This window comes from Perca fluviatilis, chromosome 16, assembly GCF_010015445.1.
Source record: "Perca fluviatilis chromosome 16, GENO_Pfluv_1.0, whole genome shotgun sequence".
NCBI lineage: Eukaryota > Metazoa > Chordata > Actinopteri > Perciformes > Percidae > Perca > Perca fluviatilis.
Window position 1 is genome coordinate 16,467,133 of NC_053127.1, and position 19,548 is coordinate 16,486,680.

At 39.5% G+C, this 19,548-nt stretch overlaps 1 protein-coding gene and 1 long non-coding RNA gene across 2 annotated transcripts in view; one reads left to right on the forward strand and one right to left on the reverse strand.

The window, feature by feature from the left end:
• The window catches only part of LOC120544700, a 101,326-nt gene that overhangs the window by 60,281 nt on the left and 21,497 nt on the right, over window positions 1-19,548 (forward strand). The window lies entirely within an intron of this gene.
• Window positions 5,298-7,660, reverse strand: msx2b (muscle segment homeobox 2b). Its single transcript, XM_039778644.1, has 2 exons — window positions 7,151-7,660; window positions 5,298-6,620 (listed from the first exon to the last, which is right to left on the reverse strand). Exons 1-2 carry the CDS (start codon window positions 7,536-7,538, stop codon window positions 6,172-6,174), a joined length of 837 nt encoding a protein of 278 aa, XP_039634578.1. The 5' UTR covers window positions 7,539-7,660; the 3' UTR covers window positions 5,298-6,171.

Consider the following 19,548-nt stretch of genomic DNA (forward strand, 5'->3'; position numbering starts at 1 on the left):
GTGTGTGTGTGTGTGTGTGTGTGTGTGTGTGTGTGTGTGTGTGTGTGTGTGTGTTGAAAAACAGGAAAAAGGGGAAGAGAGGGCGCTGCAGTGGCCTGTGTCGCTAGCTCTTTATTTGCACTGTAATGTCACTCTCTATCTGTCACATTAATTAGTGATGTAGTAATGGTGCTGAGTTTGTGTGTGTGTGTGTGTGGAGGGGGGGGGGGTTGTAATTATTGTAGCATGTATGGAAAACTCAATCTGTGACAACTCCTCTGCCTTCTCCTTTAAAGAATTGAAGGTTAAAAGGTTGGAGAATGTCAGAGTCACAAAGGTAGAGGCGCTCAAATTCATCTTCTCTCTCCGTCTTTTTCACACACACACACCCTTAAAGATACTTAATGATGCAAAAAGCATTCTCCTGTGTAAACATGTGTCTGAACAATATGGAATTTTATAAATATGTGTGTTTTACTCTCCCTATGCAGCATCATTTGCATTTTTAAAGACACACTTAATCTCAATTTACTATTGACCAAAATAACTTAAGATAGGCACACTCTTCAATTCATAGCAGATAAGAACAGCTCAGAGAAGATTTGTTTGTATTTTTTTGTGAGTGGCAGCCAACAGCAGCCAAATTTATGCAGCCTGTTTTTTGGATGGTCTCCGGTGGCTCGGTTAACTTTCATTGATGCACACAAAGGCTACTCCTGCTAAACTTTGTTGCTATAGTGACGCCTACTGGAGAAAAAAGGGGACTTCATCCTCACTGTCTTTAAAAAGAGTGCCATCTCTGTGTCTCCCATTCTGTTTTGTCTCTGGATTTGCTAATACCATAAATGTGTGTGTGCGATTGCATTTACCGTATTGCAAACTTAACATATCTATAGGATTTAAGTTTCCAACACAATTACTGTTGGCTGTCTAAGTTGAAATAACTGTCTTCTTAAATGGCAGCAGAGAAAGGTATGATGATTGTAGCCCTCTTATTAAACAGCTGACTTGGTTCATGCATTTGGAAAAAAAGTTGGGGAGTGCTCATAAAGGATGTGACTGGATCTGACTGAGACTTTCTGAATCCTTCTATAGCTTCTGTTGTTCTCTTTTGCAGTCAGTTGAGACAGTGCACTTACTGTGTATTTGTTAGATGTATTGTACCGGTATGAAATTTTGCTGAGTTTCAGACCACTCTGTTTGTCTCGCCATGTATTGGCAGCCCTCCATTGTAATTGTTTGCTTAATTTGACTGGTGTGTTTGACAGCCTTTTTAAAAAAAAATATATATTTATTTTCTTACTGACAAACCATGTATCTAAAATAATCCTCCAAATGCCAGGGACCTGCAATGGTTTTTCCACATAATTAACTAGTCACACGGTGGAAATGCTCTTAAATTGGCATTCAGTGGGAAAAAGAAAAACACTTTCAAACATCTCCAAGCTGTTGCTTCAGGCTGACTGCCACATCACAATGAAAGAATGTGCCTTCTGATCTAAAAGAAAAAAGCTCAATACATATAGATCCAACTGAGAGGGAATCTCCATCTCCATTAGGGGTCAATCCTATGTATCTCTGCAACACATACCGGTCACGGTTTGTACTGAATTTATTAGTCATGTGCATTTCTCTCCACTGCTGATTCCACAAACAGTAGGGTTATGTGTCCTCCCTCAGAATAGAACATCTTAACCACTTTATCACAGCCACTCAAAAGTTCTATGCGAGGACATTCATGAAAATGCAATCAAACCTAGAAATCAGCATCAGTCTCTTAGCTTCCTCAACAAGCGCATGGATGATTAGCTGAGAGTTCTCAGTGGTTTCAGAACAGAAAAGATCACATTGGCACAACAGCTTAATCACGAAGTTAAAGGAACAGTGCACATATCCATTTACCAGTGCTTTCAGGAGCTTCTTTGGGGTTTGTGTTTACAACAGCTGAGAGATGAATTCAAGCAACTTCAGTGTTAGTGTTGATCCTTCTTGTTTATAAGCCTGATTAGTGTGTTGGTCTCTGTGAACACTGTAACATTTCTAAAGTGACTGCTCATTAACAAACTGAAAGATGCCCTGTTTTAGACTAATCATCAGAAAGGAAAATCATCTCTATCTGTTTGTTTATTTGTGCTCCAATCAAAGCCATATTCTGACTCAGTCACAATATTTCTCGTTGGAATGCCTCATAGACACAAGCAGGGACTCCCACTGAGATAGACAAATGGCCTAATCTATAAATGTGTCTCATTTAATGTGAAGATTCTACTGGAATTCAGACATAAACCTTTAGATGTGCTGTATATGGAACTGTATCAAGAGTCAAATTAAACAGTATTCATTTAAGAACTATATGCACATTTGGGCATGCTGCAAACAGAGTCTGCAAAAATGGAGAATTGATAACAGTATTGAACCTTGCACATTCCCATTGACAGTTGTCTACTTTTAATAAACATTTATTGGTTTACCCAGAATGCATACACAAATCAATAATTCTTCTCAGAATGGTGCATGTTTCAATAAAGGTCTGTTTCATCACATTTGCTGTTCATTGGCGCTCATCCATTATTTCTGAGAGACAGTATTTTAAAGATTCAAACTATTGAGTTGGCTAATAGTGTGTTCCATTTACCTGAAAAATCGGAGCTGGGAATGACGTCACACCCGAGTTCAATGCATTCAATTTACAAGTCGGATTTCTCATTGTGGGGATAGCTCTAGCCAGGCGAGCAATACCAGTAGTCAACAACGCATTACGCCATTTTTGTGCATACAAACAGCGTAACAACATGTCCACAGATAGAAGTTGGACAGCACTGTGTGTTCGACTGATTTAGTGAGACACAAATAAGACAGAAGTGCTAACAACTGTATGTTAATCCTTCGTGCGTGCGTGTGTGCGTGTGTGAACATTTGTTTGTAAGAGAGTTCCCCAGAAATCAGTGCAACAGAAAGAGAGAGAGTGTGTGTGTGTGTGTGTGTGTGTGTGTGTGTGTGTGTGTGTGTGTGTGTGTGTGTGTGTGTGTGTGTGTGTGTGTGTGTGTGTGTGTGTGTGTGTGTGTGTGTGTGTGTGTGTGTGTGTCCAGAGTGATCTTTAGAAGCTTTGGCCATTCTCCTCTTCCACTGGCCTGCTCCGGGCAATTTCCCTACCTCTGCTACTGTGTGGCTCTCCAGGGATATCTCCAAAGGCCACACACGGACATGGAAACTCACAGGACGTTTCTCTTTGTTTCTGGAAGGCCTCGCCCAAGGCTTCATTAGTATCAGTAGTAAGAAGTTTAAAAGAGAACACAGAGAATGTTAATGCTAATTCTGTGATCTGAAAGAGAGAGAATAAAATATATTAAACTAGTTGGAATATACTGCAAAATACACATTTCTAGTTCTTTCTACATTTACTGTTGGTGGTGAGCTGAGCTCTTTATTTTTGCAGCTGAGCTGTTATGGGGGTAAAGTTGTATTATATATATGTTTGAAAAAGATTAAGCTAGCCTGACTTGAATTATTACTCCTGAAGAATGCGTCCTACAGCAGCTTTTATTTTTTTAAGATTAGTTTTTGGGCTTTTCCGCCTTTAATTGACATTGAAATTTTGAATATTTCTTCACAACAGAAACTTCAGCAATATCTGAAATATATATTAGTGACATTTTCCTTTTATTCTCAGTGTGTGGCTGCATCCTCAATGCCCATATTTGTTTATTGGAGTGCCCTTGTCTGTACTTGCCTTTTACGGTTATGTGCACTTTATAAAAAACTATATGTTTTGCAGTCTCGATGTAGCAAACATTTGCATTTTTATTTGCAAGTTCTTTACAAAGGGCATTGTACAAGAAGTTTTGAATCAAATGCTGGAAATAATAAAAAATAATTATCCAATTAATTACCGACCGATTTAATCGATTATCAAAATAGTTGTTTATTACAGCCCTAACTCACATGGTGCTTTACAGAACAAGGGGAAAGAGCGAGAAGGGGTTGTTCCATGATGCTGTATTACAAACAGCCACTAGAGGATGTAGGAGACATACAAATGACTTGCAGACAGAGAGGGGCTCAGTCACAATGGGTTTAACTAACTTACAACACCACAAACATGCCTAATCACTGTCAGACGACCAGCAATGACAAAAACAGATCCCCGCAGAGCCAGTGACAACCCTCCAAATGAAAAGACACCACTGAAATACAACCCCCCTCCAGTTAGTAGCACAAACTTGATGTTTCACAAGAGACTCAGAGCCAATATGCACTTCATTAGGCTGATTGCTTGCCTGTGTAAGCTACTCTCTTTTCCTGCTAGTTCCCTCTGCCTTGTTCTGATTAAAGGGGAACCTCATAAATGCGCTGCTGCCTATGAACGATTTCCTTGTTACATCAAAGTAACACGGAAGTTGTAAGCTGCTCCTATAATTGCAACAAAGCACAGGCACCTTTTAGCAGCCCCACATGCCACCAAACTCGCCCTGCGGCTCTGTGAAAACCGGCGCTAAGCTGGAAGAGGTCTGGTAGAATTTGGCTAATTCAAACCTTAGTCATCAGTGGTCATTAATATAAAGTTTAATGAGGCAGGAAAAAAACCATGATGCTGATGAGGATAAGAGCAGTAACAAATGAGTGCACTTCTTCAAACAAGGTTAACTGTTAGTGTTTAAGTAAACTAATATTTAAGTAAACTTCATGTATGTATTTAATACATGAAGGTTTTGCTAATCAACACTACTGCCACAAGCTAACTAAAGGAGTCTTCTGGATTATTTCCAGTTAAATGAACAGTTGCCGCTAGTTGCTGGTCAACATACAATGATTTGACAAAATGTAAAATCACAGACAGTAGTTTTAGTTTGATAATCCCCTAATTGCCAACCTGAGATGAATTCTGTAGTGGGTTCTCACGCTACTGTTGTGAAATTTGAACAACTCGGTTATGGTCATAAATAGAGTTCATGATTGCCAGAGAGACAACAAACTGGATTTCTGTACAAACAAAACATCATTATAAAAGTGCATCTCTGCGCTCACCAGTGTGGTGAATGACCGCTTACTATTAACGGGAACTATCTGTGAAGTTGGGATAATTTATGGGTAGAATTTATGGTTCGTCAAACATCGCCTTGAACTGACCACTGTCTGAAACGGATGGATGGGAAACACAGACACGGGATTAAACCACACACGGAAGCCGTATCTGCAAAAAAGTGCACAACACAGCTGGTTTCACTTACAATGACCTTTCTCAAAAGATCTTAAGTGAACGTAGAAGCACGTTTACATATTGCTACTTTTTTTTTTTTACATAAAATGTATTTAAAGGAAACAGTCTGAAAGGCTTTAATTGATTTGTTCATTTGAATGATAAAACAAAAACTGCATAGCAAAATGTAGGCCCTTTCAAAGGGCCTTTCAGGAAGAATAATATAAATACACTTTTGGTCAGAACTTTTGTACCATATTCTCACATAAATATACACAACATGAGACATTCATACATTTTCAGCATAATTCTTTCAAAGAGAATATGTCTACGCTCTATAAATGTGCAGTCAATTGTTTTTTATTGCTACAAGAGATAAAAGACCAAAAAGATTGGTGTAAAGATTTCATTGGGATGAATAATTTGAGGGTGAAACCTTCCTGTCACACCCTCCCACCCAATTTTTTTCAAAATTTGAAAAAGGAGAGAAGTTTTTTAAAGCAGACACTTTTGTAGAATTAAAATAATGCTTCAGTGATCTGTTTTATTTGGCCTGAGTTGCTGAAACACTTATCATCCATACATGTCTTGATATTAAGGCCCTTTTCAACACAAGGCACTGTATCGAATCAAGAGAAAGGCTTAAGTGAAAAGTTGTTTTGTATTATTGTGCCCAGTGCAAGTCCTCGCCCAGCTCAATTATTGCAAAAGTAAACAAGTGAAGTGTATAAACAGCTGGACAGTAACGCCCCTCCTCATATGTAAACAGGCATCCAAACGGGCAAGAGGACATTAAGGTTTTTTTTTTTTGTTATCCTCGCTGTGGGAAAAAATAGATTTTTTTTATTTGATTTGAAGTGCTCAGAAAGTTGATTCAAAACACTCCTTGTGCCGTAGATATATTATAAACATAGATTTTTAAAATGTCAGCCACACGTCCTCTGTGTCCAATTTTTTTGGAACACTGAAACCAAAGTCAGTGATATTTCCATTTTTTATGATAAGTGGTACATGCTGTAGCCCAGAGGAGTAGCGTACATTCCTACAGGTGAAAAGGGTAGTATGTGTCTGTGGTGGTGGTGATACGCAGCGTACGACTGTCCATAGAGTGACATGGCGCCCAGCGACAGCGGTAATGTAAAGCCGTGGTGTAAACCTCCAGCAGCTGCCACCGCTGCCGTCTTAGCGTCTGAGGCCATCTTGAATTTCTCCAGCTCAGCCTCCTGGAGCCTCTTGGCTTTTGCCCGGCGATTCTGGAACCAGATCTTCACCTGGGTCTCTGTCAGGGTCAAGGAGGAGGAGAACTCGGCCCGCTCTGCGATGGACAGGTACTGCTTCTGCCTGAACTTCCTCTCCAGGGCCAGGAGCTGAGACGTGGTGAAGGGAGTGCGGGGCTTTCGGTTGGTCTTGTGTTTCCTCAACGGACAGCCAGGACCTGCATGACCTGGGAGAAGAAACAATAAAGAGTTTAGAATGAAGATGTGATTAATTCAATTGACTTTCATAGAATTCCATTGATCTATTGTGGAGTTTGAGTGTCCTTATAGGCTACTAGATCAGTTGGCTATACTTGAACAACAATGGCGAAATTAATTAAACTTGAAGTTGAAAGTTAGATATCAGGACACACTTTTATCTTTGAGGGCTACTTTTTTTATAATATGCCACACATTTTTACATTAACTGATTTAGAGTAACTGGTTTGCTTTTTATTTATTTTATGCCTTTCTTTAAACGACACTGTCCAACAGGAGGCATCCTTGCAGCACAGCTTTTAGAGAATCCTATAGCAGCAAAAAATGCTGGAAAATTATGAAGTTTGGCCTCTTCATCCTAACTGCTAATGTAGGCTTGTTGAAACTTAAAGGTAGCCTAACTCTGATTTTGTAGGCTGCTGGATAGCATTTGGTTAAAAACTAAATCTATAAAACCATACAAGTTTTAAAATGCTTCATCGTGTAGGAGAAAACTTACGAGGCTGTGTGGAAAACGCGCCGTTAGTGACCCAGGGTACGCAATCCTCGGATTCTGATGCCTCGGATTTTACCGGCGACAAAGGCACAGCCGTGAAGCTCTTTCGGCTTCCACCTGGAGGACTACACGTCTCTCGATACAGATACAGGGAGTTTAAACCTGTAGGAGACACCGCCACCGAGCCTCGCTCCGGTTTACAGCGAATGGACTCTCCGCCGCGACCGTCCGTCTTCCTCCCGGACATCAGCGCCTCCACGCTGAACGGATGATGCCGCGGCACCACCGGAGATGTCTTTTCCTCCGCCGTGCTCTCTGCCAAGTCTGCACGGTTACTGTCCTCCTCGGACGAACTGCATCCCATGTCGTTAAAGGTCTCTTGAGAAGTCATCTCTTCTCCGAACAGGCGAACTTCCGAGCGGAACAGTCAAAGGGCGGTGAGAGCCGCTCCGGCGAGCACTATGTTATGGAGCTGTCAAGTACTATGTGGGAGTATGTAGACGCATCACGTTGACACTGCTCAACTTTGACCAATCCGCGCAGCCCGAAATGTTTATGACTGAGCAGATGTTGCATTCATGGACGGTCGGAAACTGATGTTGCTTGATAAATGAATGACCAGGAGTTTCACTCCTCCTAGTTGTTTCTCCTATAAGATGTTCAGTAGCCTATTATAACATAAACCGATGGGTGTCAAATAAAGATTAACAGGTTTGTAGCTCAATTTTGTTAAGTGAAAATCAAGAATTCTTTGAAAACTTAACAACACCCTCGCCCTCACGTTGCCTCTTTGGTTTAGTTAATTAATTGAGTGGGCTGCGTCTAGTGTAGTATACGATGCTTATAGGCTGCCAAAAAACAAAACAATAGCTGCGCCACAGCACAGGCCTACTCACAAGTTAAGCTTTAGTGATGGATTAGCTCTAAATCTAACCTCATGAGACTGCATGTGTAAACATGGGCCCCATGTGAGTAATTATGGAGAATTATACCCGGGATTAAACTCTGATCCCTTTTCTTCTTTATCTTTCTCTCTGATTTGTTTGCTGTCCCCTTTATTGGGACTTTCCATTGTAACTCACAATACTGTTGTGTGCTGTCAGTGCAGCATGTAGCCTAAAGAAGGGTGTCACACTCAAACTACTTCACTAAATAACAGATTTTGTTTTCCTGAGCTCGGTCCAACTGGTGTCTGAGGCGCCACGACGCAATCTAGATGAGACAAACCCCTGTAGCCGAATCATTCATCTTCTTGTCCTATGATTCAATCTCATTCTCTACAGTATGCACATTAGACATGAACTTGCTTATGATCCTCATGAAGTAACTCATTGTTATTTTTTTTTTACCATGAACAATTTCACGTTCTGTCAGATGAAAGTGCCTGACTCTTCATGGAGAACGTCACCCTTGTTCCAGCAGTTTATCTGAAACAGTCCTTTTGATTATCTTAAGATTTTTTTCCTCATGGTTATGCTTGTTTATGTACTTTATCTGTTGCCTATAATTGCTCTTATTTAACACCCATGCCATTGCTTATTGGAACCGTTCTGCTGCTGAATGATGATTAATCGCTTCACATCACAAGGCCTGATCCACACTCCTAATATGCTAATGTGTAAGTGGTCGAAGGTGTGTGTGTGTGTGTGTGTGTGTGTGTGTGTGTGTGTGTGTGTGTGTGTGTGCTACCTACAGCAGTACGGAACTTTTACGGCCTCCCACTCCCACAAGAATAAGTTGATTTTCAGATTATTTTCCTTTAAAATTCACTGCTTATTTAACATATTCATTCTTTAAAAAACACTGCGTATATTTTCCAACATCCCCGTGGATATATTTATATACAGCAAACACTTGGCCATGCAGGCCTGAGTAGCTTGTCTATAGCAGACTGTGTAGCAGAGCTCAGTTCCCAGGAGGCTGCCGCTGCTGCCTTATTAAAGTGGGGTTATTTCACAGACAATCAGAGGTTTGTGAAGGCGCCAGTGAGCGGCTAGATGAAAGGACTGACTCCTCAGGGGAGAAACTGTTGCCTTTTCCTTCTTGCAGCTCTGTTCAGGATCCCCACCTCCATGCCCTTCACCCCCTCTCTTGCTCTCTCACTCTGTCTCTCTGGCTGTGCCCGCACGCCCTGCAGGCACCTTGTCAGTCATTATCCACAGAACTTGTTCTTGGCTAAGTGTCAGCAACACGTTTTCTCCTTTGCTCCCTCCCGTCTTCTTTCTTGCATCCTTTTTTATCCTTGCTGTGTTTAGTTAAGACAAGTATCATTATCTGTTGCATTTCATTCTTTCCTTCATTGATTTTTTCCTTTCTTTTTTTCTCTACCTTTTTACTTTATCTCTTTCCTAATAAATTATTTCATCCTGATCTTCCCTCATGTTAATCTTCCTTCTGACCCTTTGACCTTCCTTCCTTTCCTCCATCCTTTTTGTACCTCTTTCGTTCTTGTTTCTTTGGATCTAAGTGTCACCGAAAAAAATATCTAAACGAGATTTAAAGAGATTATTTATAAATCAATCTACAGGTCCATCCAGCCTATCAGATGTGAAATCTTCAAAAGAGGTGACAAAAGTCTAAAAAGAGGGGATATTTAAAAAGAAAAAAAAAAAACATTCTTGGCATGTGTGCTAAATTATTTTTCAATCCTGTTGCAAGAGAACTGCCAATCACAGATATTCTAATTACAGGAACTGTAGCACTCATTTAATAATTATCTTATTTCGAAAACCTATCTGACATTAACACAAATTACAGCCTCCACTGACAGCTCCTCTATAAAAAAAAAATGCCATGCCCAACTCAAGTAATATTTAATCTGAGGTCATGTTGTCTTAGATGCACTTTGAATGTGTGGAAGCTGATATAAATGAAATATTTTGTATACATTATATGCATGTTAAATATATTTTAGACATACAAATAATGCAACCACAGCTTTGTGTGACCAAAGAGAAGCAGGAGAAGAATAGGGAGGAAAGAAGGAAGGAAGCAGGGAAGAGGAGGGGTAGAAATGAGAGGGGTTCTCTCCTGGGTGTTGCAAAATTACCCACACATCCCACTTCCTTTTTTCCATAATATCATGTAAGCCTGATAGTAGCTAAAGCAATTTGTTGTGTGTGTGTGTGTGTGTGTGTGTGTGTGTGTGTGTGTGTGTGTGTGTGTGTGTGTGTGTGTGTGTGTGTGCGCACACTATGTGTGTACTGTGATGTCCGTACAGTATGTGCTTTTGTGTGTGTGACAGAGAAGCCTCTGGTTGTGTGGGTTGGGCACACCTCAGAGCATTGTAATTACAGCAGCAGCTTTGAAGTGGTGGAATGTTTGGTTGGGATAATCAGCAGGCTGTGCTGCACTCTCACACTATTGACATTTCCACTAAAACACTTATTCATGCCATCATATCAGCATATGTTGCCATCATACTAATACTTACTGTGTACAAAGTTGGGGAAGTAACAACCTAAATGTAAAATGTGCAGTGATGTTACAGTATGTAAATTGGTGTAATCAGTATTAGGTGGAAGTTTCTCATGAAGTTCTTCTGCTTTTATTTACCCTTTTCTAATTATCTTCCTTATAAGACCTGACTTGATTAGGATATCATGTTATTAATATATTTCCAATAACAATATGCCATTTATTTTTAAAGTATAGCAAATGTGTGCAAAATCAAATACAAAATAATTAAATTGATGCTCAATGTACTGAACTTAAGTCGCATTACATTTTTCACACGTGAAACAAAAACATCACTAATTCATTTTAAGTTTAAAAAACATTAGCTTGGACTACACTATTTCATTACAACTAATACAATGTTATTATGAACTTCTTGACATATATATATATATATATATATATATATATATATATATATATATATATATATATATATATATATACCAGTGGGACATGTCATAAATAATGAACACATTCACACATGCTCAATTAATGTAATCACATTGTTTTCACTCACATCCAAATGATCCTAGTACTGTCACAAACCCCACCTCTCTCTCTCTCTCTCTCTCTCTCTCTCTCTCTCTCTCTCTCATCTTCCAGAGCCCTCAGAACCTCTGCTTGTAATGCACCTAAATGACTACCTTGAATGCTACAATGGCGCCAGGGCCAATTAGCTGTTAACGCTGGGGACAGATCTATTCAGAAGCCAGTGAATGAGGCCTCCTCCTGTAACGGGAAAGATTGATGCCCACTTAGCTAATGACAAGAGAAGGAGGCAATCTGTTGCTTGACTCAGCCCTGGACTATAGGTTACAGGATAGTCAGCTGATGACTGTGAGCCTGCAGGGGAGGCCTCCTGAGAAAATTGGAAATGGAGTTTAACTCACTATTGGGGTCAAATGGGGGACGTCAACACACATACAGATACATGCACACATAATTAAACATGTATGTTTACAACTAGTATTGGGCAATATGATGATATATGACAGAAGTTTGTCAGCCATAAGACATTTTGTTACCCTATGACTTGGGTATTCCTTAAATATCTTTGGTTGCACTAGGGCGTTTCTGGCAATGTTGCAAAACAACGTGACAGCTTTGAAAACACACCCTCACACCTGAATGACAGAATAGGTCTATTGTCAATGACTTCCAAAACAACATACCGGTATGTATGTTCTATTAACAGCCGCACAGTGGCCATGAACGGCTTACTTATTATACACGCATTCGGTTCAGTTCACTTTAATGGCCACACAGCCAAGCTGTTGGAGTTTATTACACACAATATGAAATATTACAGTTCTATAAACATTGTCACACAGCCACAATGATAAATAAAACATGACACACATGTCACATATTACCTTTATAGAACAGATTTCACACAACACCATGTCACAAATACACAAAAGTGTAAACTGGTGCAAGTTGCTGTCAGGGAACACACTGCCACATGCATGTGAACATGCATGTCTGCCCAGTGCAAAGCATAATGATGCATGTAGCAATGTGGTGACGCATAACATAACAATTGGTAAGTGTGTTCTTTTGAAGGTGATGATTGCTTGGGTAATTGCCATCTGCAATTATATTTTTGGAACTGCTCTTTGATGAAGTTCTGAACACTACGTAGTCTTATGTACAGTACTTACCCACTAATGTAGGTTCATAGCTTCACCTCACCATAACCCATCATTATCAAGTCTTCCCATCAATTCACGACTAAAATATTACACCTTGAAGGGTTTTGGAAAGTTGGGCCCATTCAAACTCTGCAACATCTTAACCTTTCTTGTACACGATAAAATTGTGCAAATGGGTATGCATTTTTTTTTCCTATGTAGGTTAGCTCTAAAATCATGAGCTTTACTTTACAGAATGTACCTTAACTCTTTACTGCTAACAGTGGTAAATATATAACTCTTGCAGAGCAACTTGTAGTTCAAGTACAGTATAAATTCGAAGAATTAGCACTCTAGACGCTCACCGTAATTGCTCATTACAGGAGCCATCTTTTACATCTTGCAGGAGTAATTTGCTGCTAATATTTGGAAATTATCATAGAGTGCCATGAAGATCAGAAAAAAGGAGCATCATCAGACTTTTATGACTCATTGTGCATCACAGGCCTCGAGACTTCAGTTTCCGTGTCAAACTCTCAGCCTCTGCAGAGAGTGAGAGACCAGCCACGGGCCATCTGTTCCTCTCACAGCCATGTAGATTCCCTTTGACACACTATATCTTAATCACTTCTGACAGGTAGGATTTATGACAAGGTCGTCGTGTAAATCACAAGAAGGCTTGTTATTATGGAGATGCACTGAAATGGTATAATTGTTTTTAAGTAGTGCTGGAAGGGCAAGCGTGTGTGTGTGTGTGTGTGTGTGTGTGTGTGTGTGTGTGTGTGTGTGTGTGTGTGTGTGCGCTGCATAAGATCGCGTGAACATGCACAGTATTCTGGGAAGTTTTCCAGAGATTGGGGAAATCCACCTACCACACAACAAACAACTTAAACCACGAAAACAAATCTCCTTAAAATAAATTTTTGTCTCATTACAACAAATCACATTTCATGGTAGAAAAAGCCACAACTTTCCCAGCTATTATGGCCGCGTTACACGCACCCTGGTTATATGAGAGTGAAATGTGCTTACACACAGGAACAGTGTTTATCTGTGCAACAACAATAAGAGTTTTTGACAACTGTGAATGAACGGAGTATGTTAAAAGTTTCCTCAATATTCAGACTGATCTCATAAAGTGGTGTATGTATGACACGCCAATTCGTATGCCATTTTGGTGTGTTATCAAGACGCATAATCGCTTTTTAGCGTGTTTATCAACGCAGTTCAGCTGCCATTGACCTACATTACATGTGAATTTTCGCCGTAGCGAGTAGTATGAAAGGACGTAAGTCCGCGGATGGGTAAAACACAGGACCTTCACCCAGGAGAGCCCGGATCGCGTCCCGCGTGTGGCGTTTTTCAGCCGTTTTTTTTTCTTGTTTATTTTTTTAAGCCTTCCCCAATGTTTCTTTCCTAAACCCAACCGTTTATTGTTTTCCTAAGCGTGTGACGTTGGTCACCGTCATGTTTTTGTTGTTTTTTTGTGTTACTAAAGTCTTTCCCAATGTTCTTTTCCTAAACCAACCTCGTTGGCGATGCCATGTGGTGTGTATGTTTACATCTGCTGTATACAGCGTAGACATACACGTGGATAGCTCAAAATGCGTACAGATAACACGCCATTTGGCTTTAGGAAAGTGGCGTGTATGTTTACGCAAAGTCATGATGCCATGTTGCAATATTAGTGTTTCATTTATATCCGAAACCATGGAAAATGTTTTTTTTGACCATCTGCATTAACCCTAAAATGTGCATAGTATATCACCAACCTGATGTATACACTTTTAAGGACCGTGTTACTTAAAATTTCAAATGGTGATTAGGTGTCTTATTATTATTATTATTATTATTATTATTATTATTATCATTATTATTATTAATAATAATAATAATAATAATAATAATAAAAATTTAATTAAACAAATATTGGTAAACATTTGCTGCTTTAAAGAATAAAGTGTATGTTTAATTTGAGCCTTGAAAACTTGATATAACTTCAGATATCTCCCTCATTATGGACTTTTATAACAATTCTATCATATCACAGAAGATTCTTAGTTTGTGTCCTTCATCCTCTTCTTTAATATATGGCGCCAACCTTTCAATATTTACAGTAAAAGTCCACTCATCTTTATCGAGATTCAAATTTCAGTCTGTATGTGTTTTGTGTTACCTTGAGGTAAAATCAGTATGTGCAGTTCTGCCTTCAGTGTCTGGCAAGAGCTTATTTTATAGAGTCATAAAGTGCAAAGCACTTAACTGAATAAACAAATCAGCCACTCTGCCAGAACAAGGAAAAGGGGAACATCAAAGCTGGTCTCATCGTTTAAAAGGTCAGCAGCTGGGAAAGGACTGGGCGGCTTACTGACTAACTCGTTGGTTAGTCGGCTAGTGGGTTTACTGTGGAAGATGGCTCGTCGGCTGGCTGAGTTGACCTGAATAATGTCTGGGAGGACGGGCTATTTCATCAGCGGATTGTTTGAATCATTGGGACGTGATCCACAGGCTGGCTTCTGTAGGGTGAGGAACCACAGAGACCTGAAATGAGGTGCAAAAAAAGGCATTACCACACTGGATCTTCATTAATGAAATCCTTCCTGGCAGACTCAAGTCTCGGACTCACTGCTGTTTAACGAGCGAAAGACGCCAGTCACAGTGGGACCAAGGACAGAGCGAGGATATGATAAAGAGTCCAGAACACACAACCACACAACCACACTGATCTTTGCTCTGACCCTGTAGAGCGAGAACTGCCACCGGAGTCCCTTGTGGTGACCCCTTTCTTTGCCTATGGGGTCAAAGGTTACAAACCTCTGCATGCATCCTTTGAAATGGAGCAACAGGGGCTTGCTGTTGAACTGATTGGCAGGATGGCAATTACCAAAATGCTTGTCCACTTTATCTGCCTCACCTTCCAGCCATGAAAGGGCGAAAAAAGCAGAGAAAGCAGCAGCAAGTGTAAATAATATATAAAGTTTGAGCTTGCTTTTGCAATCCATAAATAATACTGTTGCTGAATTCTTGGCAAAAATATCTCAAAGATGACACTTAATGGCTTTCAGAGCTAAAGGTTGTCTGCTTTGATTGTATCTTTAACACATGCTTTTATGAATCCATCCTAGAAAAACACAACACTATATTCTAGACTACCACAGCATTGTTGCTGTATTGTCTTCTTAATTGGTTTTATCTATGTTTTTTTTCATAAAACAATAAGTTCTTCTACCACTATTGCTGCACTATTACACATCTATATCTACATTATGTCAATATGCTTTTAAACAGCATGGAATATGCTTACTGCTGCAATGATAAGTTTTCTTTCAAAGTTATATCATACACTATTATTATTATTATTATTATTATTATTATTATTATTATAATATTTATTTACACTATTTCTTATACGATTAACACCCAGAATTGCCATGTCTGCCATCACCTATAGACAGCCAGTCTAACTTTGTAATGGGCATAAGCAAGGTGGCATCACATTTTACAGGGTGCTGATATGGATGGCAGTGTTTGTGTGTGTGATTATTTTGTGGATGAAACATATTTGGTCTTCCATTAATTGGCTCAAGCTGGGTCATCTAAAATAAGGTGGTGAGATTGTATAGGAAAGCTGAGATCAAGACTTTTAAGGGCATTTCTAGAATAAACTTAAAGAAAGCAACACAGCAATGAGATGATCGGACAGGTTGGAAACAAATCCAGTAATCTATTATCTACAACAAAATGATGTGGAAGTGAAAACAACATCGAAAATGCCAACACTTACGACATTTGATTGTGCACACAAAGTTGACCATGCAATACTTTTGTAAAATAAAATAAATACAAGATACAGCTTGGTTCATTATTTTAAAGCTGCTGTTATCAATATGTTCATATCATCAATGAAATGACTATGGTCATGTAAATATGGGTCGCCTAAAGTGATAATCCAACAGAGATTTATCACCTTAACTCGGCAGTTCTTGGGGAGTCTTTCAGCATCTTTTAACTCAATGTTTTTGCTGTCCAATCCGCAACTTCACTATTTTGACTTACTCCCACAGCTCTCATAAGCATTGTTTCCAGATGCAGGTTTTAGCAAAAAAAAAAAAAAATCATGATAAATATCACACCACCAAAGTTAGCAACTAGTTAGTGAAAACAGTGGATAATTTAGCACCTAAAGAACCAGATACTTCCTCAGGAGTTTGTGGAAACAAAAACAGAGCTAAAACGAGAGTAAATATTGGACTCGCATTCACCAGGTGGCCAGAAACCCGACTCAAAATGAAAGCTACTGAAACTCTGATGTACCTGCTGGATATGTAGATAAACAACTGTATGCTAACAAGTGGCCATATAAACATGTAACCCCGATTTTCCACTAGGCACGTCTTTGTTGCGTTCCGGTTTTGTTCCGTCCTCCGCCACGCACCATACCACACCGGGAGCGTCTCAGAAGCGGAGCGTCTTGCTTCCCAAATCTTAGATTATATTGTCTCTACGTGTTTATTAAGCTAGGTTCTACCTTCCACTCCAGGCACTCCTACAATTAAACCCCATGCCTTCTCATTTCTAGCTTTGTCTTCATAAAAACGATCTGTGATGTCTTATTATTTTTCCACCTCCAAGATAAATCTTGTTGCACCGGCAATTTTTTTCTATTTTATAAATCTATTGTCGTCTGTGGTCTTGAAATATTGGGGGGTATCTTTTGGTAAATTGACTGGATCCTCTCGCTGTTTCACTTCCTGCCCGTCTGTCTGAACGGCTCACGGCTTGCGTGAAAATAGACCTGGCATGTATCTTTAGCGGAGCGGAGAGCTTCTGGGACGCGGCTGTTGGATTCTCAAGCATTGACTTGAATGGCCGTGATCGCTCACGGGGGTCGCATGCACCTCGAACGCAGCGCAGTGGAAAATAGGGGTCAGTGTTGTGTTTCTAGCCTGTTTCCACTGCCCCAATGTGGCCAAAATGTAATTTATTGCAGGTTGAAAGACTTGAGATTGGAACCATATTAACAACCTCACTAAGATAATAATTTCATAATAATGATATGACATTCTTTCTCTTGCTCTCTCCACTCCTATTTGAGTGCCCCCTCCAAGCCATTTAAGTTAGGCTGTCTGCTGATCTGTGGATAATTGTTGACTGTAATACTAGCCAGGAAATGGAATGATCAACTCCAGATGACGAGACAAGAGCGAGGAGAGAGCAAGACAGACAAATGTGTGGTGGTGGGGGGGAAAAAAAAAAAAAAAAAAAAAAAAAAAAAGAGAGAGAGCGAGAGACAAATATACTGATCATGCAGTTTTTACGGTAAATGTGACATTTTGTTCACACAATCTAACATTAGCTCCTAGATGTTCGTGAAAAGATCAACATGGGACATGACATAATTTTGATAATGTGATTGATTTCCACATTTGAAAGTACGACGAATATTGTGTTTTGGTAATTGCTCCTTAATAGAAACAGAAAGGTGTTTGTGTTGCCCTTCAGTTTATTCCTTACCTAATTGAAAGGCAATTACTCATGATTCAATAGTACTTGAGTAGCACTTAAACCCTATTTGCTTGTGATTTCCCCTGTGGATGTGTTCTAGTACAATGACTACATCTGCCAGCTTGACCTAGAGTTTGGAGAAGTGAGTGACATTGTTTTCCTTTGGAGTAATGGCTGTCATTATGGTGAATTACTACCCTACCCAAACACCCAAACATTCTCTAAAACCACCCCACAGTGCTCTGTCTCTATCTTACTCTCTGGTGCTGGTGCCTTGTTACAATCAATTAAGCTGATTACAAGCACTATCTTCACCACTTCAAAGGAGGGCCATTACAGCGGGTCAGACTAACTGTCTCTTTATGTTGTTTGCCTCAGAGTAAGAAGCTTCAGATATGTTACGCTTTAACATTTTAGGTGCTGAAATCTGTTAATAAAGAAAACCATGCACAAAACAGACCAATTCTATCTTGCTAATTAAAGGATAAATGACGAGCAATGAGCTGAAGACAATTGGTGTCGTCTGTCCTCTTTCATGTTAAAGGTTGACTCCTCGTCAGGCCAAACAACAGGTCAAATAATAAATGGAGGGATACAGAGAGAGGGAGCGAGACACCAAGTCTAGACAGCATATTTAGGGACCCTCCCTGATTGCTTTGTTCTGTGCCATGTCTATAGGTAATTACCTCAACAAATGACTGGGAGCCCTGTCAAATCTGAGGCAAGTGAGAGGTGAAATAAATGAAAAGGTAAAAAAACAAAAAATGAAATGAATGTTTCCATGCGCCTATGTGTGTTTGTGTGATTTGTCATGCATAGATAAGTGTCAGGGCGTGAGCTTGTAATAAAGACCCACTTCTAAAAATATCTGCAGCACTGTGTCGCCATGAAAACCAGAAGATATTACAAATTATTAAGTGTGAACACATTTTGATGCTTTAAAAGTTAAACATTAACTAAACAGTTGTCCTTTAGGGTAGTATTATACTGAAATAGCAAGTGAATACAGTTGCTCTTTTAAATCAAATGGCATATCAGTGGATGTGTTTGCAGGTAAAAACAATGCACGAGTATTACTCCAACTATGCAAGTTACAGTATATGGATTAGATAGTTGGATAAATGAATATGTTGATTTTAAAATATTTAAAGAATAATATTCTGTCAATGAAATGGGCAAACATGTTTGTTAATGCAGGTTTAATTGACCTGTATAGTTTGGGGCAGAGCATTCAGCCGTTCTGCTCCCCCGTCTCTGGAATTCATTACCACCCCAACTCAGAAACATCGATTCATTCCCCATTTCAAATTGCAACTCAAAACACAAATGTTTAAAACTGCCTATTCCACTTGATGCCAATTGCTCTGCCTCTTTCTGTTGTTTCTATTGTTGTTTTATTCTTTTTTTAATTTTAATTTATATTTTTTTGCTGCTTTTAAATGTCTTATGTATCCCTGTACGGTGTCCTTGAGTGCCGAGAAAGGCGCCTTTTAAATGAAATGTATTATGTATTATTATTATTATTATTATTATCAGAATCAGAATCAGAAAAGCTTTATTGCCAAGTATGTTTACACACACGAGGGATGTGTCGTGGTATCGTAGGTGCAAGTCACATTAAAGCATTAAAGCAACATGCACAAACACACCGAGTCGCCATATGCGGCGCCATCACAACTCTCTCCTAACTCTCGCAGATACAGCATGACATGAGGAGAGGGGAGGGAAACAAAAAAGCGGCTCTCAGACTGTCCTCATAAAGATAAGAACAGTTTGGGAACAGGAAAAAACACCTCAGCACATAAG